Source organism: Lutra lutra, chromosome 9, assembly GCF_902655055.1.
Source record: "Lutra lutra chromosome 9, mLutLut1.2, whole genome shotgun sequence".
Lineage (NCBI taxonomy): Eukaryota > Metazoa > Chordata > Mammalia > Carnivora > Mustelidae > Lutra > Lutra lutra.
In genome coordinates, this window is record NC_062286.1 from 117,269,948 (window position 1) to 117,297,772 (window position 27,825).

The 27,825-nt window shown below is 42.6% G+C and overlaps 2 protein-coding genes across 2 annotated transcripts; one reads left to right on the forward strand and one right to left on the reverse strand.

The window, feature by feature from the left end:
• The first annotated feature begins 3,344 nt into the window (after positions 1–3,344).
• LOC125109886 (beta-defensin 121-like) lies at positions 3,345–10,433 on the forward strand. Its single transcript, XM_047746976.1, has 2 exons — positions 3,345–3,435; positions 10,156–10,433. Exons 1-2 carry the CDS (start codon positions 3,345–3,347, stop codon positions 10,431–10,433), a joined length of 369 nt encoding a protein of 122 aa, XP_047602932.1.
• A 3,565-nt stretch (positions 10,434–13,998) lies between these two features.
• On the reverse strand, positions 13,999–27,648 carry DEFB119 (defensin beta 119). The gene is made up of 2 exons (XM_047746538.1): positions 27,445–27,648; positions 13,999–14,250 (listed from the first exon to the last, which is right to left on the reverse strand). The coding sequence occupies exons 1-2, from the start codon at positions 27,500–27,502 to the stop codon at positions 14,057–14,059; spliced, it is 252 nt and encodes an 83-aa protein (XP_047602494.1). The 5' UTR covers positions 27,503–27,648; the 3' UTR covers positions 13,999–14,056.
• Positions 27,649–27,825: the final 177 nt, after the last annotated feature.

Consider the following 27,825-nt stretch of genomic DNA (forward strand, 5'->3'; position numbering starts at 1 on the left):
CAGAAAATAAAATAGTGGTTACCAGGGGCTGGGGGTTGGGTTACCAGGGGCAAGAGAGATGTTGTTTAAGAGCACAAACTTGCAACTAGTAGGGAAATATTAAGTCCTGGAGATTTAATGCACAATATAGTGAATATTGTATAATAGACGTCAAGTTTGATAAGAGATTAGATCTCAGCTATTCCCACCAAACAAAAAAAAAGGAAATTATGTGACACGATATAAGTGCTATCACTAAAATGGCAAACATATTACAATATATAAATGTATTACATCAACATGTTCTACACCTTACACTTACACAATATTATATGTCAAGTATTTCAGTTCAAAATAAAATAAGCACTCCTCAACAAATAAATAAACAGACAAAAAAGCTTTCTGTCTGGTATCCTGCCCTAGAATCTGACCAGGCCAGAGGAATGCTCTGAGGAATCCTTCTGTCTCCTTTGCTTAAGGACTAGATGGCAAAGACAACCCTGTTGATTTGCAAGCTCTATGGGCTTCTTTTCTATTTTAAGAAAAGAAGATTTTTAATGTTTTATTTATTTAAGTAATCTCTACACTTAACATGGGGCTCGAACTCACAACTCTGAGATTAAGAGTCACATGCTCCTACAACCAAACCAGCCCAGCGCCCCTTCCTGGGCTTATTTTCTTGACCCAAGCTCCGATTGTATTTGGCAATTCAAGGGCCTATCCAGGAGGTAGTTGAAACCTACCTGATAATACTTGTTTTCCTGAGGATATGCATGTGAGGAGAGGAGGACCCAGAAAAGAACAAGAAAAAAAAAAAAAAAGCTCAAATAAATGCTCCAGCATTTATTATATTGAGAGGACAGAGCTCAGTATCAGTTCCACTTCATACCTTTTTGTTATCTCCATTAAGAGATTCATTCCAAAGGACCATGTAGAAGTCTTCAAGGACTCCATTATTGGTTTTGATCTTTGCACAGCTCCACCTTCTTGGAGACTCAACAGGGTGAGGAACCTTGAGCTCCCCTTCATGGTTTAATAATCTCATGTTACGGGAACTTAGAAGAAAACCTTATCCTGGACAGGAATTACTTATAACGCAAGCACAGTTAAACCCAGACTATTGGCCACAGTCTTGGAGAAAGTTCCCTGCCCAGTATCCCTTATCCAGCTAGTTTTTGTTACTAAATAATTATTAGCTCCCTGCTGATACCATTCTCTCTAAACTTCAGATGTTACAATATCAGGAACTCTATTTTCCTTCTTGGTAATTTAACAACTAAATTTGAGTGCTAAGAATAAAACGCTACTCAAACCTAGCAGCACTAAAAGAAAACAAAACCCCTGTGACACAGATACTAGTACTATCACAATTTGTAGATGAGAAAACTAAGGCCAAAAAGGGCTAATTTAATGAATTTATTCAGCAAACATTTTCTAAATATTTATTTTATTGAAAGACATGTGGTTGGCCCTGGAGCTATAATGCCGGAGGTGACAAGCTTGTTACCTGATCTGATGAAGTTTATGGTCTACCAAAGAAAGTGGAAAATAAGCAAGTGAAAACATACATAATTTGTGATTGCTAATACAAATGAAATAAGAAAGGCACTCAGGCCAAAGGACAACTTGAATCAGAAGGCCTCTTTATGAGTATTCAGAGAAATCCCTTCTGAGCACATGACATTCAGTAACATTAGGGCAGACTATGAATTGGGGCGGTGTAATTCAGATGTTCTTGCTTTTCTTTCTTTTTTTAAAGATTTTATTTATTTATTTATTTATTTGACAGAGAGAGAGAGAGAGCGTACAAGCAGGGGGAGCAGTAGAGGAAGAGGGAGAAGCAGGCTCTCTGCTGAGCAAGGACTCATGACTTTGCTCCATGACTCTCCATGAGTCTCCATGACTCCATGACTCTGGAATCATGACCTGAGCCAAAGGCAGCTGCTTAACCAAATGAGCCACTGAGACATCCCTATTCCTGCTTTTCTGTAGCAGGACAGGCTTTCTCAAAGCCTTCCATTTGGAAAGGGTCATGGATCTCTTCATCATCAAGCCTTGGAGACACACCATTCAAAACATTTAAAACATAAGTTTTTATGCTTGGATGGAACCAGAAGAGCTATTCTTTATCCTATGTAGAAATTTCTCCTTTTCTATCACTTAGTCTCAGCTTGAGCAAGTCAGTTACAGAATGCCCTTGACCTCTCTGGGCAGCCAGGTCCTAGTAAGGGAGTTCAGCCTATTGGAATATATTAAACTGAAATTAATTTGGAAATAGCCCATCACCATCCTGGTCACTCCATATGGGGTCATCCAAGAAGAAAACAGGGTTTTGTTTTTTGTTTTTTGTTTTTAATCCACATGCTAGCTCTATAAATTCCTGAAGACTGTTCTCCTACAGGTATGGTCATCAATCCCGGTAGAATCAGCAACCCCCTCTAAAGCTCTACAGGGACTTTTGGGCCAAGTAAATAAGAGAAAGCAAGAGTTGATGCAGTGTGAAAACGCAACTCTAAGGAGGTAAGATGCAGCTAGTCGACTATAGGGGTCACATCAACGTTTTGCATCCCAAAGGCAGATCTGAATGTCAAGGCCTTCACGGATGACTCCTGGACCTCCAATGGCCTCCAGGGTGCCCTTGTCAAAAGTAATATCCCAAGTGACTGTGGAGCTGCCTTGGGTAGGGAGACTTTCTGATGACATTGGATATCATCCCCCTTTGAGGGGTTGATCCTGTTACAGCCTATTACAAATTATCTCCCCCAAATTCTGCAGCGAGCCAGTTCCATTATCTTGGGCAAGTCACTTCCTGGTGGACACATATGTAAGTAAGGAAACTGGACTATAGATTAGCATGTGTTTTTTACATTTTATTTCCAGCAACCTTCACTGAGAATATGCTTTGTCACTTGGGGCATTCAAAAATGAGAGACACAATCCTTATTCTCAGCAATCTCACAGTCTAGCATGAGTAGACAGACAAGTAAACAGTTCAAATGTGGGCTTATGCTAACATGAGCAGGACTATGAGCAGAGAAGGCAGGACCCTGATGAGAGGCCTGGGGAAGCCAAGGGAGATAGCCTGGTATGCGAGCCCTCTGTTTCCATGTCCCCAGTCACTTCCTAAAACTTGTGATTTAAAATCTGCATGGTCTCCCAGTGCCTGTAACAGATGCTCAATCAATGCACCAGCCAACAGACGGATGTTCTGCTTGGATTAGCTTTTACATATCTGTCCATATCTGTCCGGCTCAGTGCCCCATCCCTCTGCCCCCACCCAGAGAGGCCAATAAAACTCTAGATCAGATTTGAACTGCACCAAGTTCTGGACTCCTGGATCCACTGTCTCCTACTTCCCAAGGACCATGAGACTCCTGCTCCTGGCTTTTGCTATCCTTATGTTCCTATCACAAATGACCCCAGTAATCACAAACCAGGAAGGTTGCAAAGATGGATGTGGGGGGCGCCTGGGTGGCTCAGTGGATTAAGCCACTGCCTTCGACTCCGGTCATGATCTCAGGGTCCTGGGATCGAGCCCCTCATCAGGCTCTCTGCTCAGCGGGCAGCCTGCTTCCCCCTCTCTCTCTGCCTGCCTCTCTGCCTACTTGTGATCTCTCTCCCTATCAAATAAATAAATAAAATCTAAAAAAAAAAAAAAAAAGATGGAGGTGGGATGGACTCGGCCCATGGAATGTCCAACATGGTACTGTACCCCCCAACTTTGGGCAGCTCCTTGGCCCTCACATTGCACCCATGTCCCTGGCAAGAGTAGAACCTACGGGTAGAACAAGTTGTCCTCAACAGGCAGGTGCAACCACAACATCCAGCGTCATCTTGGGTTCTGTATTCCAAATTGCTACCTAAGGAACCAGATGAAAGCTTGATGCACACCTGTTCTCTTTCCAGTTAGTGCCAGCTTGAAAATGACTCCAAAGCCCTCTTTCCTATGTTTTTTTAGCCCTAAAAGTCTTGAGATAGCTTTAAATGAGGTCCTTTCTTTTTTTCTCATGTTCTGGAATTTGGCAAACAGGTCAGAAAATATCTGCAGAACTGTTATGTGAAAAATAGAATTGACTTTCCTTCTCCCTTTGACAGTGAAAGTCTACGTTTTAGTAATCACTGCTTTTTAAAGTCCACCGAAAATTATGAACAGAACTTTGCAATTGCTGCTGAAGAGGAATTAAAGTTCCTTATTCAAAGTACCCTGCTTTCTCCTTTGTCATTTATCTCTCAAGGTACATTTCAATGTATGCACAGAATCATATAAAAAGGAATCTAAATATTTCTCTTATAAAAAAACATATTGTGTACAGTATATGTGATTCAACAATTCTATACATTGCTCAGTGCTCATCATGATGTGTGCTCTTAATGCCCTTCACCTATTTCACCCATCCCCCACTGGTAACCAACAAACCATCAGTTTCTTCTCTACAGTTAAAGAGTCTGGTTTTTTTATTCGTCTTTCTTTTTTTTTGTTCATCTGTTTTGTTTCTTAAATTCCACATATAAGTGAAATCACATGGTATTTCCCTTTCTCTGACTTATTTCACTTAGCATTATTATAATTGAATAAAAAAAGAAATTTTAAAAAGCAAAAAGTAAACATACTATATCCAAGGCTATGCAGCATTCTTTTGTTCACTTAATAGTATTTTGGGATTATCTTTCTATATCATCACCAAAAGATTTACCTCATTCTTTGTAAAGCCGTGAAATCCCACTCTGAGATAAGCCATAATTCAGGTAGCCACTTGAGAATTTCCTAATTTTCTAACAACACATCAGTGATCATACTTGTGTAAAAATGTTTATATATTTGGACAAGGATTTATATAGAATAGATTCCTGGGAGTCAAATGGCCAGGTTAAAGGTCAGTATAAAAATTTTTTTTCCATTAATTCCTCCCTTATATACATCTAAGGACACTGCCTATAAAAAATTGCTAGCTCTCAGGGTTTGAGTAATTTTCGAGCCTCAATTCCAAACAGGGACAATTCCATATGGTCCACATGGAACCAATTGTGTCTGCTTTGAGTTCAGTGAGGGTGGTAAGACTAGGAAAGAGATGTGAAAGATTTGGTAAAGCAATCCATGAATCATGGGAACTCAGAGAATGTGGGGGTGAAGGAAATATTACATTCTGGGGTTTTAAGTCTGAGGGTTCTGGTAAGAGATATAAACTTGAAGCCATCCCCTTGAAGGAATAGTTGAGACAATGAAAGGAACATAAAGTCTTCATGTTTTACCTTGGACAACTCCTAAGTTTAAGGAACAAGAATAAAAATCAGTGACATTTATATAAGCAGGAAAATCTCCCCACCTCTCACCAGCAGTGCACCAGGGTCACCATATCACCATAATCCCTCCAACACTCACATTATTTTTACCAGTCTCATGGGTATAAAGTAATATCACACCATTGTTTTAATTTGCATTTCTCTTATCCTATGATCAAAATACATGAATGGCTTCCTTTCAGTGACCTCCAAGACCTTCTGTGATCTCAACTTCCATTATATTTTTCCAATTCCTCTCCATCTAACTTATTCTGTAGACAGCACCACTACCTTATGGTTTTCCCGAAACTTCAGGAAAGACCCTGCCTCTGGGCCTCTGTCACCCATTTGCTGCTTCCCCTGCCTGGTCCACCGTTCCCACCATTAGTCTCAAAGCTCCCTCTTTCACATCCTCTCCGTGAAGTCTTTACTACTTCCCTTCATCACACATTTCCTGTCCACCCCCCCGCAGCTGCTTCACCACTCTCCATAATGCTTATTATCTGTATTTAACCATAACTAAATAAATATAGTATCACTTTTTTCTCTTACTCACTGTCTTACTTATGGTCTCCTGAAAAGACTGACATCACCACGAGAGCAGGACTTTAAGTTTATTTTGTTAATGGATGTATCCTCCAGTTTCTTGAACTGTGTCTGGTATGTAGTCAACACTTAACGAACATTTGTTGAATAAATGAATAAGTGACTCTTTCCCCTTCTGTTAGTGCCTATTCATAGCATTTGCCCATTATTTCTTCTGGGCAGGTGATGCTTTCTTGTTGATCTGCAGGAATTCTTTATCTTTTATATTATTTCCCAGTCAGCTTTAGTCACTGGGTGTATTATCCCCCAAACTGTCATCCAGTTATGACCTTTGCCCGTCATATGATGTTCATTGAACAGAAACACTTAATTCTGGTGTGCTTAAATTCAACAATTTTTTTGCCTTGTGGGTTATACTCAGTGATTTTATTAAAGAAGTTTTCCCCATTCTTATGTCTCAAAGAGAATCTCTGACATTATTTTATTTTCTTTAAATTTTTTATTTAAATTCAATTTAATTAGCATATGCTATATTTTAGTTTCAGGGGTAGAATTTACTTAGAACACCTCGTGCTCATTACATCAAGTCCCCTCCTTAATGCCCATTACCCAATTATCCCATTCCCCCACCCACTTCCCCTCCAGCAACCCTCAGTCTGTTTCCTAGAGTTAAGAGTCTCTTGGGATGCTTGGGTGACTCAGTTGCTTAAGTGTCTGCCTTCAGCTCAGGTCGTGATCCCAAGGATCCTGGGATCAAGTCCCACATCAGTCTCCTTGCTCAGTGGGGAGCCTGCTTCTCCCTCTGCTTGCTTATGTTCTCTCTCTCTGTCTCTCTGACAAACAAACAAACAAATAAATAAATAAATAAATAAACTCTTTTTAAAAAGAGTCTCCTATGGTTTGCCTCCCTCTCTGTTTTCATCTTATTTTATTTTTCCTTCCCTTCCCTTATGTTCATTGGCTTTGTTTCTTAAATTCCACATATGAGTGAAATCATATGGTCTTTATCTTTCTCTGATTTATTTTGCTTAGCATAATACCCTCTAGTTCCATTCACGTTGTTGCAAATGGCAAGATTTCATTCTTTTTGATAGCTAAGTAATATTCTACTGTGGATATATACCACATCTTCTTTATCCATTCATCTGTCAATGGACATTTGGGCTCTTTCCATGGTTTCTTTATTGTGGACATTGCTGCTATAAATGGTGCAGGTTCCCCTTCAAATTACTTTGTTTGTGTTCTTTGGATAAATACCTAGTAGTGCAATTGCTGGGTCACAGGGAAGTTTATTTTAACTTTTTGAGGAACCCCCCTACTCTTTTCCAGAGTGGCTCAACCAGCTTGCATTCCCACCAACAGTGTAAGAGGGTTCCCCTCTCTCCCCATCCTCACCAACATCTGTCGTTTCCTGATTGTTTATTTTAACCATTCTGATCAATGTGAGGTGGTATCTCATTTTGGTTTTGATTTGTATTTCCCTGATGCCTAATGATGTTGAGCTCTGACATTATTTTCTAATAACTTTTTTGCGATGACTTTCACATTCAGATCTTTAAGACACAAGATGAAATGTGTAAATTCACTTTTTATTTTTCTCTTGGAGTGAGCCAGTTTTTCCACCACTATATGCTGAATAATCTATGCTTTCTCCTTTGAACCATAGTCTCATTGTTACCACATGCTGAGTTTCCCATGTAAGCATGGATCAATTTCACCTGCTTATTCTGTTCTATTGATCTATTTGTTCTTTTGACAATACTATATTTTTTGTAATACCATAGGTTTCTAGTCTGTCAGTGTCTAGAAGTGTAAGGTTTCATCTTGTTTTTTATTTTTTTAAGCAATCTTAGCTATTGGTGACCTTTATTCTTCATTATAAATCTTAAAGTAAAATAATCAAGTCTCCCAAAACTCCCATTGGGGTTTTGATTAGGAATGCATTAAATTTATGGATTAATTTAGGGACAAGTAAATCTTTATGATAATAGAATCATTCCATCCAAGGTCACATCTGCTGTTTGAGTTTTAAAATATATTCCATAGAGGTCTTGAGTACTCCTCCTTTAAAACAAAGTACTTACTTCTTAGCTACATTATGTATTTATTCTACTTTTTAGTTAGATATTGTTGGTGTGGAGAAGTGCTATTGATTCTTGTAAATCAAGGTACCCATTAATTTAAGTGTGTTGACTCTTGTTTTATATTATAATCATGACTGCTAGGATGAATGACAATCTTATCCCTTTCCTTCCAATCTTTATACTCTTGTTTTGATTTTTATTTTGGTTGGGTTTTTTTTTTTTCTTCCCTTTAAGCATTGACCAAGTCTACCACTATTATTTTAAATAAGAGCAATTTGTTTTTCTGACCTCAACAGGAATGAATTTCTTCATGAGATAATGTTAGCTCTTGAATTTTATACATAACCTTCACCAAATCAAAGAAATTCCCTCTATTCCCACTTTACCTCGATTTCTCATTATAAGTAAGCATTGAACTCTATCAAATCATTTTTCTGCATCAAAAAAGAGTAGGTCTATCATTTATCTCTTTAATTCTATGCAGGTAGTATGTTTCATTGATAAATTGATAGATTTTCTAAGTTGGATGATATTTTGCAGTTTGAGTTATATCCTACATGATCCTGATGCATTTTAATACACTACTGAATTCAGTTGGCTAATACTTTAACTAGAATATTTTTGAATCTCTATTTATAAACAAAATGGACCCATAATTCTTTTTCTCTCCTATTTTCTGGAACATTTTATATAAGATAATACTTGGACTGATCTTCTGTGAAACTATGAGAATTCCCTTTTAAAATCAAAACAGCACAATTGTACTTCACAATTGCCAAAAGGTAGAAGCAACCAGAATGTCCACTTACAGATAAAGGGACAAACAAAATGTGGTGTGCACATGTAGTAGAATAATACTCAGCCTTCCAAAGGAAGGCCATCCTGACTCAGGTTACAATGAGGATGAGCACTAAAGTCATAATGCTAAGTGAGATAGCCAATCACAGGAGGACAGATACTGTGTGAGTCCTCTGGTATGATACAGAGAGATGGAAAGTAGCATGGTGGTTGTCAAGGGGATGGGAGATCTCTTTTTATCAGGTACAGAGTTTCAGTGTTGCAGTGAAGAATTCTGGGAAGAGATGGTGGGGATGGTAATGCAGCAGTGTGAATGTGCATAATGGCCCTGAACTCTACACCCCAAAGGGGTTAAGGTGATACATGTTTTTTTAAGATTTTATTTATTTATTTGACAGACAGAGATCACAACTAGGCAGAGAGGCAGGCGGGGGGATGGGGGGCAGGCTCCCTGCTGAGCAGAGAGCCCAACACAGGGCTCGATCCCAGGACCCTGAGATCACAACCTGAGCCGAAGGCAGCGGCTTAATCCACTGAGCCATCCAGGCACCCCTGACTTCATTATTTCTGACTTGATTTTACTATTCTTCTGATCTAAGTTGTATTTTTACCATATTATTTAATTTCTGAATACATGAAATTTTTAATTCTAATATGGCATTTGGTTGGAAAGCACAGAATGTACAAACATTGAACACTATTGAATTAAATTAATACACTATTGAATTAATACACTATTGAATATTAAACACATGAAATTCACATGAGATTTTTTTATGGCCCCAAACTTTGCTCCAAAAAGTGTAAATCTTGGAGCAGCTCTGCTGGCATCACCTAGAGGATTGTTAGGAAAGCAGAAACTCAGACCCTACCCCACTGACTGAATCAGAATCGACATGTTAACAACATCTCTACATGTTCATATGCACATTACGAAACTGAAGAAGCAAACAAAGCATCTCACTTAGGAATAGCTACACTCTTCTAAGTATCTAGTAACGTTCTACTTCTTAATGAGAATGCAGGCACCTGGGTATTCATTTTATTGTTACTAGTATTTTTCTATATTCATTTGAGTATATAGTTAAAGTAATTAACCACATGGGGTATACCAACGCAAATAACTCAACAGTGACCACAAGATGAACTTTCTTTATGTGGATAGCTTCCCACAGCCCCAGGTCGCTTCATTATAATAAGCTCCAATTCCTTGTGACAAGCAAGTTTCTTTTCATTTATGCTAAGATTCTTCTCCATTTCAGAAAAGTTAAAAAATGGGCATGTAAGAGATTAGGAAAGGATACTTTTAGAAACCTGATATTTACCAGGCCTGAGCTGGGAGTCTTAAAGCCCGAATCTAGTTACGACCCATGATGTTGTTACGGGATGCCAAAGATACAGTCAGTCAGGTTTGTAAAACTGAGAGCACCAGTAACCTAAAATAATGGTCTCTCCTTTTGTTATTTAGCCTGTGGTGGTGGGGAAGAGTGCTGGCACAAATCCGGATACTGCAGGAAAACCTGCAGACTTGACAAAGTGACAAAAACAATATGTCAGCATTATCAAGTCTGTTGTGTTGCAGACCAGAACGTTCCTGTCACTTCTCCCACACTCATACCTAATTTTCAGACAGATATTATTGATATCCTGGTAACAAGTCTTACTTCACCTAGCTTTGAAATAAACACCAAGAGTAAAGATGATGAAAAGTGTGATTCAGAACTGAAAATGCAGATCTTTCTCTGAGAGGTTCCTCAAAGCTCATGACTTCCTCTTGGCTGTCACTCAGTCCTGTCCTCAAAGGGATAGACTAAGTCATATCAATAACGCACTAAAAATAACACAGTGATCCATCCTCCATCAATGTGTAATTCTAGATGAAAACATCTGTGTAAATAAGTCTGAAATTTTTCAATACTTTCAACAGTAAACTCCTCACAGCTTTTCCCAAAATTATTTGCACAAGTTTTTTTTTTTTAAGATTTTATTTATTTATTTATTTAACAGAGAGAGAGAGAGAGATCACAAGCAGTCAGAGAGGGCGGGAAGCAGGCTCCCTGCTGAGCAGAGAGCCCGATGCAGGGCTCGATTCGGGGCTCGATCCCAGGACCCTGGGATCATGACCTGAGCCAAAGGCAGAGGCTTTAACCCACTGAGCCACCCAGATGCCCCTATTTGCACAAGTTTTAACTCATTTTTAGTGTCCCTTGTTTGCTGGTAACATATGCACACTCACTTGGTTAAGTATTCCAACCCGAATCTCTCCATTGTCCTGTCTTCTCAGCAAGTGCTTTGGTGTACTAGAAGCATCCCTTGTGTTCGTCCTGCCTCTTGATGGCAGCAAAAATTGTCACAATCAAAATTCCAAATCCTTGCATTTGTAAGAGTAGCTTCTAGGACACTAAAGCCTTTCTTTACAACAGCGGATACCTCAGGTGAAAGCATCCATTTCACTGCTCGCTAACTTTGCCCCTAAAGCCCTATATTACCACTCACTGTAGGAAAATGGCCCAGGTGTAAGCTGTGAGGACTCCTTTTTGCTCCAGTTGCTTCAAGGTTGTTGAAAGAGGCTGTTGAAAGGCTGGCTTCCTAAGCCCATTTCCTGATGCATCATTTTGTCCACTTGGCTATTGAGAGCTTTATTTATCTCCCTTTGATGGCATAAAAATATCTACACACCGTGTCCCCTTTTAGAGAGGCCCAACCACATAACCACCACACATCTCATTTTTACCTAACTTCTAACCTTGTTCTAAGACACTGACTAGCCCACCAGTAAACCTGTTATCACTGTCCATGAGTCTAGATCCATACTTAGACCATCCCTTCTTCTACAGAAAGGATTTCCCTTACTCATTGCTGAATTTCAGGGCCTCTTCTAAATCGGTCTATAATGCGTCACTTCTGGCCAGTGCTAGCACATGGTGTAAGCCACTCCATAAACCTGGCTTTCCTTTTCCTCCTTCTGTATCTAAACACAGCAATTCTCTGTGATGCCACTAGCGTGTGATGAAGGAGAACCAATACAGCACAGGCTTCTGAGATGCCTGCTCCTGCAGTTTGTTTATGTCTTCCAGATCTGCTGAGTCTCAGCTTGGGATATACTATTTCCACCCAACACTGGAATGCTTCTTCACAAGGGTCAGGTAAAACCCACATGGTGATGGAAAATTCAAATCTCTTGAATTTGTTTTTGCAAATTACTCTTTAAAATATTGTTACTAGGGGCACCTGGGTGGCTCAGTGGGTTAAGTCTCTGCCTTCGGCTCAGGTCATGATCTCGGGGTTCTGGGATCGAGCCCCGCATCGGGCTCTCTGCTCAGCAGTGAGCCTGCTTCCTCCTCTCTCTGCCTGCCTCTCTGCCTGCTTGTGATTTCTCTCCCTCTCTCTCTGTCAAATAAAAAAAAAAATATATTGTTACTAATAATTCTGATACTTGAAGTCCTTGAAGTCTGGATCTCTGGTCTCTGGTTTCTGCTGGACTTAATTCATGGTGCTTTACTTCCTTGTGGTTTTTGTGATTTGGGGCTCTGAGCTATGTGTTTTCCTTGGAACTTAATCAGAGTAAATTAGTTGAGTCATGACTTAAAGGTTGCTCCTTCATTTCTGTCACACATCTTTGCTGCTACTACTTTGGGACAACTTTAAATCATCAGCTTGATTTTTTTTTTTCAGACCATCCATATACCAAGAGACTATGTGAGAGGGGCACCTGCTGGCTCAGTCAGAACAGCGTGCAACTCTTGGTCTTAGGATCATGAGTTCAAGCCCCACATTAAGTGTAGAAATTAAATAATTTTGTATAGATTTTATTTATTTATTTGCCAGAGAGAGAGAGAGAGAGAGAGCACAAGCAGGGGGAGCATCTGGTAGAGGGAGAAGTAGGCTCCCCACTGAGCGGGGAGCCCAAAGCAGGACTCAATCCCAGGACCTGAGGATCATGACCTGAGCCGAAGGCAGGCACTCAACTGACTGAGCCACCCAGGTGTCCCAATAAATTTTTTTTTAAAAAGAGAGAGATGGGGTTCCAGGATGGCTCAGTCAGCTAAGCATCTGCCTTTGGCTCGGGTCATGATCTCAGGGTCCTGGGATCAAGCCCCACATCGGGCTCCATGCTCAGTGGGGAGCCTGCTTCTCCCTCTGCTTCCTGCTGTCCCCATTCATGTGATCACTCTCTTGTGCTCTCTCACATATGTTCCTGCTCTCTCTCTCAGATAAATAAATAAAATCCTATTTTTAAAAAAAAAGAGAGACTGTGTGAGAGCCAACTTGAGGTTGTAAATTCCCAGCAAGAATTTTTTTCTGTGCACTGAGTACCAAGGTTCAAGACCAGACAATTTTCCTTGGAAAACACCTAGTGAAGGAGGACAAGTATTGTATCTGTTTTATCCTTACACAACATGAGTAACACTTCCAGGACTGAGTTTATGAAGGAATCTCCTACAAGACTCCCGTTTTTTCAGATCCTAGGCATTGTCTCCTCTCCCCTGCCCACGTCTGACCCTGGCCAGAGCCGCAGAAACTAAAGCTCAAGTTCACCTGATTCAGCAAATGCTTTCAAGACAAAAGCCAGTCTCAGTTACTGCCTTCAGAAAAGCACCTGGTTTCACTCAGTCTTAATATTCTTTATTTTTTTTTGAAAGTCAAGGATGCTTAAGAAGGTGTTTTGGGGTTTTTTTGCTTATTTGAAATAAATGATTTTAGATATTCTCAATGGGAGGGTTCATCTGGGTTCTTAGACCATGACTCATCAAGAAGCAGGTCTAGAACCTCCAATTTTGTCAAGTTCATACGGCTTGCTGCTATGAGAGGCTGGGCAACAGCACAGAACGAAGGAAGAGAAGAGAATTGTCAGAGGAGGAGACTGATACTCAATGTGTCTGAACTCAAATGCTGAAACAATGTGACAGCATTAAGCTTTGAAGATCAGGCAGTCAGCGCTGGATTCACTTCAGGGTCTACACTTCTAAATTGTCATCAACCCTTCTCCAGATCTATAACCAACACCACTGCCCCAGGATCCTTCCCCCAAATGCTGTTTAAGTTCAGCACTTTGTTCTGCTTAATGAGCCTACGCATGACCAGCTTGACATCCACCCCCTGCCCTGTACCTCCATCCCACTAGGGCCGGGCCCCCTCTGAGACCAACACAGCACAGATGAAGTCATGACTCTGCCCAAACCCTTCAGCTCTCCCTCAGTGGTCTCAAGACATTCCCTCTCCACCTTCCATGGTTTGTCTAAACTAAGTCTCTCAAAACTAAGTCTCTCACCATGATTTCCAATGGACGAAAGACAGACAAGGGTGGCAGATGCATGAATTTTAATGAGGGGTCCTGACTTCAGTTTGAAGATGGCGATCTCTAGCACTCAGGGTATTTTTGGCCAGCGGTTCTCTTGGCTCCAGTCATCTTTCTCTTCTCTGCCAGCAATACTTATCCTCATGTAGGACTGGAGGCAGCATGGCTGATAATTTAGGCAGTAGAGGTAGGGATGTTCAGTCCTTCTGCAAGAGGGTCTACAGACTCCCGTGTTTCCCATGCATCGAAGGGTGTGATGTCTGCCTGGCCAAAACAAACAAAAGACAGATAGTTAGTTTCCACTTAATAGTGGCACTTAATAGGCACTTAATAGTAACTTAGATCCGAGGAGTCAGGGAGTAGCATCAGGACCTAAAGGGGGTCAAATAAGAATGAGATGCCACTGCACACCCATAAGGATGATCAAAATCTGGACCACCAAATGCTGGCAAGGATGTGGAGCCACAGAAACTCTCCTACACTGCCCATGGCAATGAGAACCCAGACGGCCACTCTGGAAGACAGTTTGTCAGTTTCTTACAGAACTAAACACGCACGCGCTTACCATGCAACCCAGTCATTGCGCTTCTCAGCATTTACCCAAAGAACTTGAAAACTGATGTCTACGCAAAAATCTGCACATGAACTACTTCATGTAGGCAGTTTGAAAATTAAGTTCCAGAGAAACAAAAGCTATTTCAGGTGGATTGTGGCATTCCGGCGCATCTGAAGGGCGGGGATGGCGGACGTCCTCCTCTATAGAGTCGCCATGACGATCGGTTGGTGGAAGAGTGTATGCATGTCGCAGCCCGCCGTGGCTCCATTTCCCGAGTGGCAGGGGTGACCTCAGCTTATCATCGCAGCAGGCAGTTGGATCAGTCTCCTTTAGCTCTCTGTGGACCAGTAATCCATAAATAACTGAGTGCTTCCCTGGGGAATCAATATTTATTGACTTATACCAACTGCCGCTGATAAAGTGGTCTTTACCATGAAAGAAATCTGCACACGGTGTTTATAGTAGCTTTATTCATAACTGCCAAAAGGTGTAAACAACCGAGATGCCTTCAGTAGGTTAGTGGGTACATAAACTGTAGCACAAGCAGGCAAGGGAATATTGTTCAATGTTAAAAAGAAATGAGCTGTCAAGTCACGAACAGACATGGAGAAATCTTGAAGGCACATTAGTGAGTGAGGGGAGCCAGTCTGCGAGGGCTTACGCACATACTGTCTGATTTCAACTCTATGACATTTTGGAAAAGGCAAAACTATGGGACAATAAAAAGATCAGTGTTACCAGGGGTTGGTGGAGGAGGCAGGTGAATAGGCAGAGCACAGAGTGTTTGATGGGCAGTGAAATTATTCTATATGATCTTCTAATGATCAATTCATATCATTATCACATTTGTCTGAACCCAGAGAATGTATAACACGGAGAGCGAACCCTAAGGTAAAATGCAGACTTGGGGTGATAATGATGTGTCCCTTTAGGTTCATCAGTTGTAACAAACACTCCACTCCGTGGGGGGCTGTTGATAATAGGGAAGACTACGCATGGGTAGGGACAGAGGGTATGGGGGAATTCTCTGTACTTTCTTCTCGATTTTGCCATGAAACTAAAACCAGTCTAAAAACATAAGTCTTTAAAAAAGAATCCTTGGGATGCCTAGGTGGCTCAGCGGGTTAAGCTTCTGCCTTCAGCTCAGGTCATGGTCTCAGGGTCTTGGCATCGAGCAGGGAGCCTGCTTCCCCCTCTCTGCCTGCCTCTCCACCTACTTGTGATCTCTCCCTCTGTCAGATAAACAAAATCTTAAAAAAAAAAAAAGAATCCCTTAAAAAACAAATAAAGCTGTTATGAACATTCATGTACAAGTTTTTGGAACTAAATTTCCATTTCTCTGGAATAATTGCCCAGGAGTGCCTTTGCTGGCTAACACGGCTAGGGTATATTTAGTTTTTTAAAAGCAAACTGCAAAACTGTTTTCCAGAGTTGTGCCCCTTAATGTTCTCACCAGCAATGTGTGAAAGATCCAGTTTGTCGGCAACTTTGCCAGCATTTAGTCCTGCCGTTATCTTTCATTCTAGCTGTCCTACTAATTAGTTATGCAGTGGACTATCACGTGGTCTTCATACACATATCCCTCGTGGCTAATGAGGTTGAACGTCTTTTTGTGGGCTTATTTATCGTCAGTATATCCTCTTTAGTGAAACATCTTTCTTCTAATTTGATAATTTTTTTAAAAATATTTCAATTATTTATTTATTTGTCGGGGTGGAGAGGGAGAGAGTGAGAGAGGGAACACAAGCAGGGGAAACAGCAGGCAGAGGAGGAAGCCAACTTCCCACTGAGCAGGAAGCCCAAAGTGGCACTGATCCCAGACCCTGGGATCACACCCTGAGCTGAAGGCAGACACTTACCAACTGAGCCACCCGGACGTCCCTAATTTGATTGGTTTTTACTGTTGAGCTTTGAGAGTTGTTTCTATATTTTAGATACAGGCCTTTTCCTTTGTCAGATGTATATATGGCTTGCAAATATTTCTTCCCAGTCTGCCGTATGTCTTTCCATCTATCCTTTTCACAGGGCTTCTCACAGAATGAAGATTTTAAATTTTGATTAAGTCCAGCTTATTGATTTTTTTTTTCGGATTGTGTTTTCTTATCTAAGAACTTTTCACCCAACGTCTGAAAGATTTTCCTACATTTCTCTCTAGAAGTTTTATACTTTTACATCTAATGTTTAAATCTATGATCCATTTTGAGTTAATTTCATATAAGATGTGAGGTTTAGATTAAGGTCCTTCCCTCCCTTCCTTCCTTCCTTCCTTCTATCCTCCCTCCCTCCCTTCCTTTCTCTCTTTCTTTCTCTCTTCAGGATGCCCAATTGCTCCAGCACTATTTGTTGAAAAAAATGTCTTTCTCCCACTAAATTGCTTTTGCACATTTTGAAAAATCAGTTGGTTGTACACATGTGGGGCTATTTCTGATTTCCTATTCTGTTCCATTGATCCATATGGCTATCTCTCCACCAGTACCACACGGTCTTGATTACCTTAGCTATACAAGCCTTGATATCTCGTAGAATGCTTCCTCTGACTATTCTTTTTCTTCAAACTTGTTTTAGCTATTCTCATTCCTTTGGGATTTCTCTATAGGCAGGATATAGCAAAATAATCCTGTCTATAGGTACAAAAAAATGCTGCTGGGATTTTAATAGAAATTGTATTAAGAGTGTCTATCAATTATTAAAAAATTGGCATCTTTGCTTGTTGAATCTTTTCTTTTTTAAAGATTTTTTTTATTTATTTAGGAGAGCACCTGAGAGAGAGAGCACGCATGCTCCCACAAGCAGGGGGAGGGGCAAAAGGAGAGGGAGAAGCAGACTCCCGACTGAGCAGGGAGACTGATTCGGGCCTCAAGCCCAGGACCCCGGGATCATGACCAGAGCCAAAGGCAGACGCTTTACCCCCTGAGCCATCCAAGCATCTCCTGTTTATTGAATCTTACAATCTATAAACATGGTATGTCTCTTCACTTATTTAAATCTTTGATTTCTTTTGTCAACATTCTGTAGTTCTCAACGTACAATTGCTACCTATGTTTCATTAGATATATACCTAAGCATTTTATATTTTTTGGAGTGATTGTGAATGGTACTGTATTTTTAATTTCAACAGTCACATGTTCAATGATCGCATTTAGAAATGTAATTAATTTTTTATGTTTACCTTGTATCTTTGTATGCCTTAATGAATTTAATTATTTAATTATTAATTCTAGGTATATTTTGTGTGTGAATTCCTTGGGATTTTCTACAGAAAGCATCATGACATCTGTAAATAGCCAGTCTTATTTCTCACTTTCTAACCTTATGTCTTAATTTCTTTCTTGCTCTAATGCATTGGCTAGAACTACTCAGATTTAAAAGGAATGATCTTTTCTGAAGATTAAAAAAAATTGATCCACACAACTTGGATGACTCTCAAGAGCACAGTGCTGACTAAAAAACAAAACCCAATCTGAAAAGATTACATATGATTCCATTTATACAACACTTTCAAAATGATAGAAATTAGAGAGATAAGAAACAGATCAATCCTTGCCAAAGGGTAAGGATAGCAGCAGAGGGTGGAGGCAGGAAGAGAGTGTGTGGGGCTGAGACTCTCCTGCTGTGCAGAGAAGGGGACACCTGGGGGGCTCAGCTGGTTATGCAGGCAGCTCTTGGTTTCAGCCACATCATGATCTCATGATTTGTGGTATCAAGCCCCGCACTGGGCTCCATGCTCAGCAGGGTGAGGGGTAGCTGCTTGAAGATTCTCTCCGTCTGCCCCTTGCCACACTGGCTCTCACTCACTCTCTAAAAGAAATAAATAAATTGTAAAAAAAAAAAAAAAAAAAAAAGAGAGAGAGTAACAAAGGGAAGGTCTTTATATTGGAAGACTCTGTATCTTTTTTTTTTAAGATTTTTTTTTATTTATTTGACAGATCACAAGTAGACAGAGAGGCAGGCAGAGAGAGACAGGAGGAGGAGGCAGGCTCCCTGCTGAGCAGAGAGCCCGATGCGGGACTCAATCCCAGGACCCTGAGATCATGACCTGAGCCGAAGGCAGAGGCTTTAACCACTGAGCCACCCAGGCGCCCCCCAGCTCTGTATCTTGATCACAGTGGTGGTGACATGACTCCACACTTATGATAAAATGTCATAGAAGTATACAAACCCATTGCAGCAATTTCCGTTTCCTGTTTTGTGTATGGTACTATTAGTTCTGTAGAATATAATCTTTGGGGGGTAAATTACATGAAAGGTACATGGAACTTTCTCTGTACTATCTTTGCAATTTCCTATGAATAATTATTTCAAAATAAAAAGTTAAAATAAAAAATTGATGAGGGTGTGGAGAAAAGGGAACCCTTGTGCACTGTTGGTGGGAATATAATGGGTGCAGCCCCAATGGAAAACAATATTTTCCTCAAAACAGTGCAAATAGAACTATCATATGAGCCAGCAGTCCCTCTTCTGGACATATTTCCAAAGGAAATGAAGACAGGATCTCAAAAGATATCTGCAATCCCATGTCTACTGCAGCATTACTCACAACTACTCACATAGGAAAACAACAGATGAATGGCTAAAGAAGATGTGGCATGGGGCACCTGGGTGGCTCAGTGGGTTAAGGCCCCTGCCTTCGGCTCAGGTCATGATCCCAGGATCCTGGGGTCGAGCCCCGCATCGGGCTCTCAGCTCAGCGGGGAGCCTGCTTCCTCCTCTCTCTCTCTGCCTGCCTCTCTGCCTACTTGTGATCTCTCTCTGTCAAATAAATAAATAAAATCTTAAAAAAAAAAAAGAAGATGTGGCATAAATATATAATGGAATATTACTCAGCCATGAGAAGGAAGGAAATTCTGCCATTTGCAGCAACATGGATGGAACTTGAGGGCATTATGTTAAATGAAATAAACCAGACAGAGACAAATACTGCATGGTATCACTCATTTATGTAATCCAAAAAAAAGAAAAAAAGGAAAAAAAAAGTCTAACCCATAGAAACAGGAAGTGGAAAAATGGTTGCCGGGAAGTGAGGTGGAGAAAATAAGGAGAGGTTGGTTAAAGGGTACAAATGTTCAGTTATGAGATGAATAAGGTCTGAGAATCTAATGTATGACACAGTGAAGAGAGTTGATAACACTTTATTGTATAATTGACATTTTCTAAGAGAGTACAACTTAAATATTCTCACCAAAAAAGAGATAAATTTGTGAGGTGATGGATATGAGGAATTAACTAGACAGAGGTGGGGGGGTGGGGGTGGATCCTTTCACAATCAAATCACCAAGATATACAATTTAAATACCTTATATGTTTATATGCCAATTACATCTCAGTAAAGCTGAAATAAATAAATTAGAACACAAATAAAATAACCTAAGGAGCTATGCAGGGGTTAAAAGAGTAGGAAATGAAGTCAAGAAACCTCAGGTTCAAATCCCAGCTCCCGCTTTAGTTGCTGGGTAACCTTTAACAAATTTCTTTACTTCTCTTTTCTACCCTTTCCTCATCCGTAGAGTGTACACTGTAATAGTCCCTAACATTTAGAGTTGTGTTAAAAACTTAATAAGTGGTGGGGTGCCTGGATGGCACAGTTGGTTAAGTGTCTGACTCTTGGTTTTGGCTTAGGTCCTGATCTCAGTGTGGTGGGATTGAGTCCCACCTCCGACTCCTTGCTCACAGGTAGAGTCGGCTTGAGATTCTCCTCTTGCTCTGCCCCTCCCCCCTGCTCACTCACATGCTCTGTCCCTCTCACTCCCAGCTCAAATAAATAAATAAATCTCTTAAAAATAGTATAATAGGGGCGCCTGGGTGGCTCAGTGGGTTAAAGCCTCTGCCTTCGGCTCAGGTCATGATCCCAGGGTCCTGGGATCGAGCCCCGCATCGGCTCTCTGCTCAGCAGGGAGCCTGCTTCCACTTCTCTCTCTCTCTGCCTACTTGTGATCTCTGCCTGTCAAATAAATACTAAATAAAATCTTAAAAAAAAAATAAAAATAGCATAGTAGGGGTGCCTGGGTGGCTCAGTGGGTTGAAGCCTCTGCCTTCGGCTCGGGTCATGGTCCTAGGGTCCTAGGATCGATCCCCGCGTTGGGCTCTCTGCTCGGCAGGGAGCCTGCTTCTCCGTCTCTCTCTGCCTGCCTCTCTGCTTACTTGTGATCTTTATCAAATAAATTAAGAAAAAAAAATCTTATAAAAATAGCATAATAAATGGAAAACAAATAGGAACTGGCACATAGCACTAAATAAATAAATGTTGTTATTATCACATAAAGATCCTTTCTGAAGGATCCATTTCTGCCTGTGCTACAACTATGAACTATTAGTCTGGGAATAGTTCCATGAAATTAGACAGACATTAGTCCCTCAGTGGTAGTGAGAGGTGTTTTGGTTTGGTTTGGTTTGTTTTTTTGGAGGCTGTGCACACATGGAAACCAGAGACACAGTTCCTAGTCTATAGTAAGCACTCAGTAAACCTTAGCCATTAATATTATTATTATTATTCCCCCTTGGGACTAAGGTCTCCGAAACAGGAAATGATCCTTTGACTGGAAAGACAAAGAAAAATAATGACCATCACTATTTGCAAATCACCCACTGTGAGCCATTTGGTTTATGTTAAGTTGTTAAATGTTCACTATAATCTTCTGAAGTAGACATATCTATTTTTCCTTCTTGCATTATGGAATGGAGGCTCAGAGAGACAGCGTTCTGGAAAAGGCCTGGTAACTGCTAGAGGCAGAACAAGGCCTCAGATTCCACTCACTATGGCTCCAAGCCCATAGGCTCTCTGAGGTACAGCGCTGCCTTCTTCACACACTGAGATGGGGCTGGGAAAGGTTGGTTCCTCCCTGGATAATGACAGCCGGACCCATGGCCCTCTATTGTCTCCAACGTCAAGCCCAAACTTCTGAACCTGGCATTCATGGGCCTCTCCTTCATTCCACCAACAATTACCAACACCTAGTCTTTGTCAGGCCTTGCACTTGGTGGTAGGCACATAGGGTCCCTTGTGTCCAAATGGGCTTAATACAAAGTCTAATACACACACACACACACACACACACACACACACGTGTGCACACACACACAGATATCCTAAGCCCTTGCATTGAATAAAAAGGATCTACTCCATTTAAGTTTGACTGGAGAAGCTTTACAAAAGCAAAACCACACCCTTTCTGTCACATCCCCTCAAGATAATCCTTTTCCCTCTTCCGGGAGAAGGGCCTTTGTGAGATTAGCATCTGAAAGAAGGGTATACAGTAGTGTAAACCAGCCTGTGTTAACCCTGACCCCTGGAGAGAGGCCATGGCACCCAAGAAAGGGCTTCAGAGTTTTTTCAGGGTCTTTACAGCTCCTACCTCCCGGCCTCCCCTCAGCCCCCTGTCACCATATGCCACCACTCACTGTATCACCCACATCTTCGTCATATCCCTTCCATGTCCCCTCAGCCCCCTCACCAGAAATCAAAGACTGTTTACTAATCCCAGCATTGTCTCGAACCTACTTATGAATGTAGGTCATGGTTCCTCCTCAGACCTCAGTTTCCCCACCTATGAAATGGGAAGACAAGAGAAAGTTGCCTAGCTCAGAAATTCTCTCAGTTTGAGGGCTACTGGGAATGAAGGAAGTCTGGAAGGGGAATTGGGGGGGGGGGGGGGTGAGGGGGTGGAGCTTTATCTCCTAAATGAATAATCTGAGGGAATTTTCAAAATTTCACATGCCCAGACCCCAAATCCAGAGACTCAGACTCGGGGTTAAGTGCCTTCTAAAAGTTTCACATGGCTCGATGGTGAGTTCAAGCCTTTTTCTCGCCTCACCATCCTATCACTCCCCAGGGCTGTCTCCGTGTGCATGTGTTAAGCATGGAGGAGTTTCTTAATGCTGTGGACCGAGGGCCTCGTGATGAGTGAACTTGGTGAGGGCGTGATGACTGTGTATGGAGACATTAATGCCAGGCCCCAGTACTGGGGGACCCTTTGACTCGCCCCAGACCACCTCCCACACTATGAAATCTGTGTCTCGGGGTGCCTGGGTAGTTCAGTGGGTTAAGTCTCTGCCTTCGGCTCAGGGCATGATCCCTGGGTCCTGGGATCAAGCCCCGCATCGGGCTCCCTGCTCAGCAGGGAGCCTGCTTCCTCCTCTCTCTCTGCCTGCCTCTCTGCCTACTTGTGATCTCTGTCTGTCAAATAAATAAGTAAAATCTTAAAAAAGAAAAGAAAAGAAAAGAAAAGAAACCCGTGTCTCTTGGGAGCAAACTAACTGGTGAATAAAGAGGACCGACTTGAGCGAACCTCCAGAGCTGCTCTGCATCCTTTTGGACACTGCCCACCAGAGCCCTGTATATCCGACCCCCAAGTCCTCCCATCCCTCTAGCCCAGGATCCTGGCATCACCCGGAATACAGGTGTAAATAAGGTGCTGTCTCAGCTGCCGAGCATTGCCATCCAGTATGGTGGGGAGGAGGACGGGGCGGGGCGGAATTGGTGAAAAGTGAGCAGTGAATAAATAATTACCCAATATTGTAGTATGTTTCATCCCTGCTTAAGGCCAACACTTTGTAAAGCCAATCAGAACTTAGTTGCTCTATCTTACTGTCATGTGACCTTGGCTAATGATACCACCTGTCTAGGTCCCAGTTTCTTCATCCATAAGGTAGGGATAATCAGAGGGTAGTTGTGGGGCGCCTGGGTGACTCAAGTGGTAAAGTGTCTGCCTTTGGCTCAGGTCATGATTCCAGGGTCCTGGGATCAAGTTCCACATCGGGCTCTTTGGTCAGCAAGGAGCCTTTTTTTTCCCTCTGCCTGCCTCTCTCTCTCTCTCCCTCTGGCAAATAAATAAATAAAATCTTTAAAAAATAAAAAATAAAAAATAAAAAAATAAACCAACCCAGAGGCTTGTTGTAAGAATGTGTAAGAATGGAATGACTTCAGGTCCATGAATACTGAGCACAGCGCCTGACACATAAGGAGTGACAATGGGAACTATTATGATAGCTACTAGTATTACAATTATTAAGGAATAGTGAGACAGAGCTTATGGAAGGCTTTCCTGGCCAGGGACATCAACTGCACTTTGAGGGTGAGAAGGAGTTCATCGCAAAGATGAACCTGGTGGTGGGGACGAGGTGGAGGGGAGCCACGACCAAAGGCAAGGTTGGAGAGGGTTGGTCCATGAGTGGCAGTCATGGGAGATGAAGCTGGGCCACCAACACCTTCAGACCCGACCCTGGGCAGGAAGGAGCAAAAGAAGCCATCTAAGCAGGAGAGTAACATGGTCAGATGAATCTCCTAGAAAGAGTCCCTCTGATAACAGACCCCAATGCAAGGAAAATCTGGAGGTAGAGAAGCCAGTGAGAAATTATTTTGGATGGTCTCACCCAGGACCTCAGGACCCAGGTGGCTCTGAGGGGGCAGCCTAAGAGTCTCCCCAGATTGCACAGATGTTGACAATGCAGAAAGCACAAGTGAAGCAGCCCCTGTCTCTGAAGGGAGCTTGGAGATGGTTTTGAAACAGAGCACCATCCCAATTCCAGGTGCAGCCCAACATTTGTGGGTCCTGGGCACGAATGCACATGGAGGCTCATCTGTCATATGTCTGCATATTTAACAGTTCCGAATCAAGCTAACAAGTGGGACAACTGAAATCTATCCCACGGACCTTCGTGAAATAGCCCTTCATAATGACCTGAAAGAGCAGAGTTGGATCTATAATGCTTGGATTCTTCAGAGTTCTGAGCAGGAACAAGGCGGCAGGAGGGGAGCTGGCTCAGCCCACAGCCCAGCTCTCTTCTCCCTCATCCCCAACTCTGTTCCACACTGTGAGGACTCTCTCGTGAAAGACATGGAAACTCCAGCCTGAACATCCAAGCTGGTCCCCTGCCCCTCAAACAGGAGTGTCCCTTGGTACTCCTCCTGCCAAAGGTGCACACATGGTGGGCCCCATCTTCCGGAGAAAGCCCAAGAGGTCACTGGAAGCAGGCACAAGTGTTCTCTGGGCAGGGAATTCCAGGTCCCAGCTGCTCAAAGCATGGTCTTGGAATGAGAGAGGGGCACTGTCTCTAAATGGATATATCCCACTTGTCCCCATTGACTCCTAACCCCATGGCAAGGGACTTAATCAGAGGAGGCCCAGAGTAGGACCAGGATCAGAGAAAGAGGTGTCTCTCTTCCCAGAGTCTAAGAGCAACTCTAAGAGTCTAACTCCCTAACTCCCAGAGTTTAAGAGCAATACTGAATTGAGAACAAATTATCTCATGGATCAGAGTGAACCCCTTGTATCTATCTCCATGTCACACACCATGCTTTACAGAATACTCCTGGTATCTGACCTCTCTGTAGAGAGCACAGTTCAGAGATGAACGACTGTGTTGGATAAATGGAGCCCAGAGAATAGGATTTGTGATAACAAAGTAAGGAAGACACCCAGGTCCTCTAGATTCCCAATCAGAATTCTCGAATATTCTCCATGGGTTAGTCTCCTCCCAGGATAGATTCTTAGTTCAAATGAGACAGGCTTCCGTGTCCCTCAGAGTCTCACACAGTTGAAAGGCACACAGCATATATTCCTTAAATGCTTGAAGAAATGAATGAGCGGGGCACCTGGGTGGCTCAGTGGGTTAAGTCTCTGCCTTCGGCTCAGATCATGATCCAGGATCCTAGGATCAAGCCCGGAATTGGGCTCTCTGCTCAGCAGGGAGCCTGCTTCCTCCTCTCTCTCTGCCTGCCTCTCTGCCTACTTGTGATCTCTGTCTGTCAAGTGAATAAATAAGATCTTAAAAAAAAAAAAAAAGAAATGAATGAGCAACAACAGCAACAGCTACATTTATTAGGGCTCACAATGTACTAGGCGCTGCGCGCTCCATTATCCCATCTCCCACTTCCCACAATCCTAAGATAGATTCTAGGGTTCCAGCCTCACAGCTGGGGAAGCTGAAGCGTGGATGAGGATAGAAGCAGAGTCTGACAGCAGTGAGTGGAGGTGCTGGGGTGACTGAATGATCAAATCCATGAAAGAATGGAAGATCTGAAGAATGAAAAAAACTCATTTATAAATGGGTAAGTTCACGTGATTTATTTTTTTTAGCACTTGGAAACCTTCTGATCCTTGGGGCTGTGGGGTCTCCAGCATCAAAAGGCATCTCAGCCAACTTCCCTAGAAACCCAAGGATTTGGACTCTACTCAGTCCTTGTCCACCCACAACCTTTTCACCCCCAAGATGGAGCAACTCTCCCTCCCAGCGGTTCTCCCTCTCTCAGTACCAGCTGTGCCTTCAAGTCTCTTGGCTTCCCCAGATATGCTCCTCAACCCACTCCTATAGCCTCTCCTGCAGCTGGTAGAGGAGGAACTATCTTCAAGACTGTAACTATCACCCCATTGCTGTGGCCAAGCCCCAGCAATGTCTCTCTGCTACCTCTTAACCCTCATCCTGCCATCCCCCCAACCCCACCCTCAATCCATTTGGAGCATCGTTCCTTATGATTGATGGACACAAGAAACAGATTTGTGAGTTTTAATGGAATGTGGGAGCTAAGGAACCTGAAACAAAGCCCTTTCTATCCATGAGGCCTATTTATAGGCCCTCTACTGCCAGGTCTGGCCTTTTGTTTTATTGGTTGCGTGTGTGAGGAACGGTCCAGGGTTCCACTCTTTCAACAGTCATTGGCTTGACCGTTAGGTAACGACTAGGGACACAGCACCGTTTACGATTTGCGCAGCGTATAACACTGTCTTCATCATTTTTGCACACCAACCGGCATTTTCCATCCATCCAACACTCTGCTGTTGGGCACAGAAACAACCATTAAGCAGATGTTAGTATCCCTCAAGTGGCGAGAGAAGAGGAGGCAGAGGAGGAACAGGGCAATGGGGGAGGGAGACAGTTGAGTAACTCACAGTGAATCCAGTCCCAGGAAAGGGGAGAAGTGATCTTGAGAGGGGAGAGAATTGAGACAATTGTTCCAACCTTGGGAACTCCAAGGGTTTTAGGAAAGCCTTTTTCAGACATTCCATCCTCTGTCTTCCTATCTCTCAACTTTCTACTCCTGACTTTGTGATCAGTTGATGCCAATGAAGATCCCCCCTAATGGAGCTTGGGAATGATAGGAAAGGACAATAAACTTTACCTGTAATATTAGGGGATACAGGGGACTCACCCACATTTCAACAGACCCAGCTCCTAATCCCTCCTGGTCCCACCTTAAGCTCACCTGGGTCCAGCCACAACCCCATCCCCAAACCTCCTTAACCATATTCACCAAATTCAAACTCAGAACCCAGTCCAGTCTTAAGTAGAACTCCCAGCCCTACCCAACTCAATGTCTCTTGAGCCTGAACTCCAAGTCAAACCTAAATTTAATCAAGTCACCAACCTCAATCCTGAGCAGCAGTCATCAGACACCCTGCCTCATTCAGTACCAACTCCCAGTTTCAGCCCAAGCTCCAGTCTACCCCCCCAGCACCACCTCCACTCAACCCCAAATCCCATTCCCCTCCCCACCCCACCCCAAGCCATCAGGGGAGCCCAACACCTTACCTCCAGCTCATCCTAATCTTCCCCCTGCCACTCCAACCCCAAGGTCTTTCTCCCCATCACAGCTCACCCTCAGGCTCTAATCTTAATGCCCTCAGGCCCCCAACAAGTCCCCAATCTGCACCCAACCCCGTCACCCCTAAACCTTCTCCCAAGATCCCACCAGAATACCATCCTGCCCTTAAGTGTCGGGTGCCCCAAAGAGCTACCATCCCACCACCTTGGGAAAGAAGAATCAGAGAGAGATGTGGATGCGAGTTGATCATGGGAAAAACTCCCAAACCCCATCAAATGAGGAGTTTTGTGCTGCCCGAAGTGGAGAGGAGAGGAAGGTAAGAGGTTCATAACCAAGATCCCAGACACTTGAGAGAGACCCAAGTTACCTGAGACCATGGGTTCCGTGGCCAGAAGGATGACAAGAAAGAGGAAAAGAAACTTCATGGCTGGCAGGTCACAGGAGAAAGAGGTGGCCGTGCTGGAGGGGATGGAAATAGAGTTCTCTGTAGCAGGGATGAGCCTTGCTTTTATTGGCAAGGCTGTGGGCAATGAATTATAGCAAGAGAGGCTTTATATGAGATCAGCCAGGCCAAAGGACAATGTGTAGCAGATATCCTTACCAAGCACAAGATGATAGTGTGGGAAACTGGCCAGCACCAGTACCAATAGTGACTTTCCTCCCTGCTGAGGAGACAGTTAGATTAAAGCCCATTGGCCTCTCAAGACCCACAGATGAACTCATTAATTAACACATAAATATATATTGG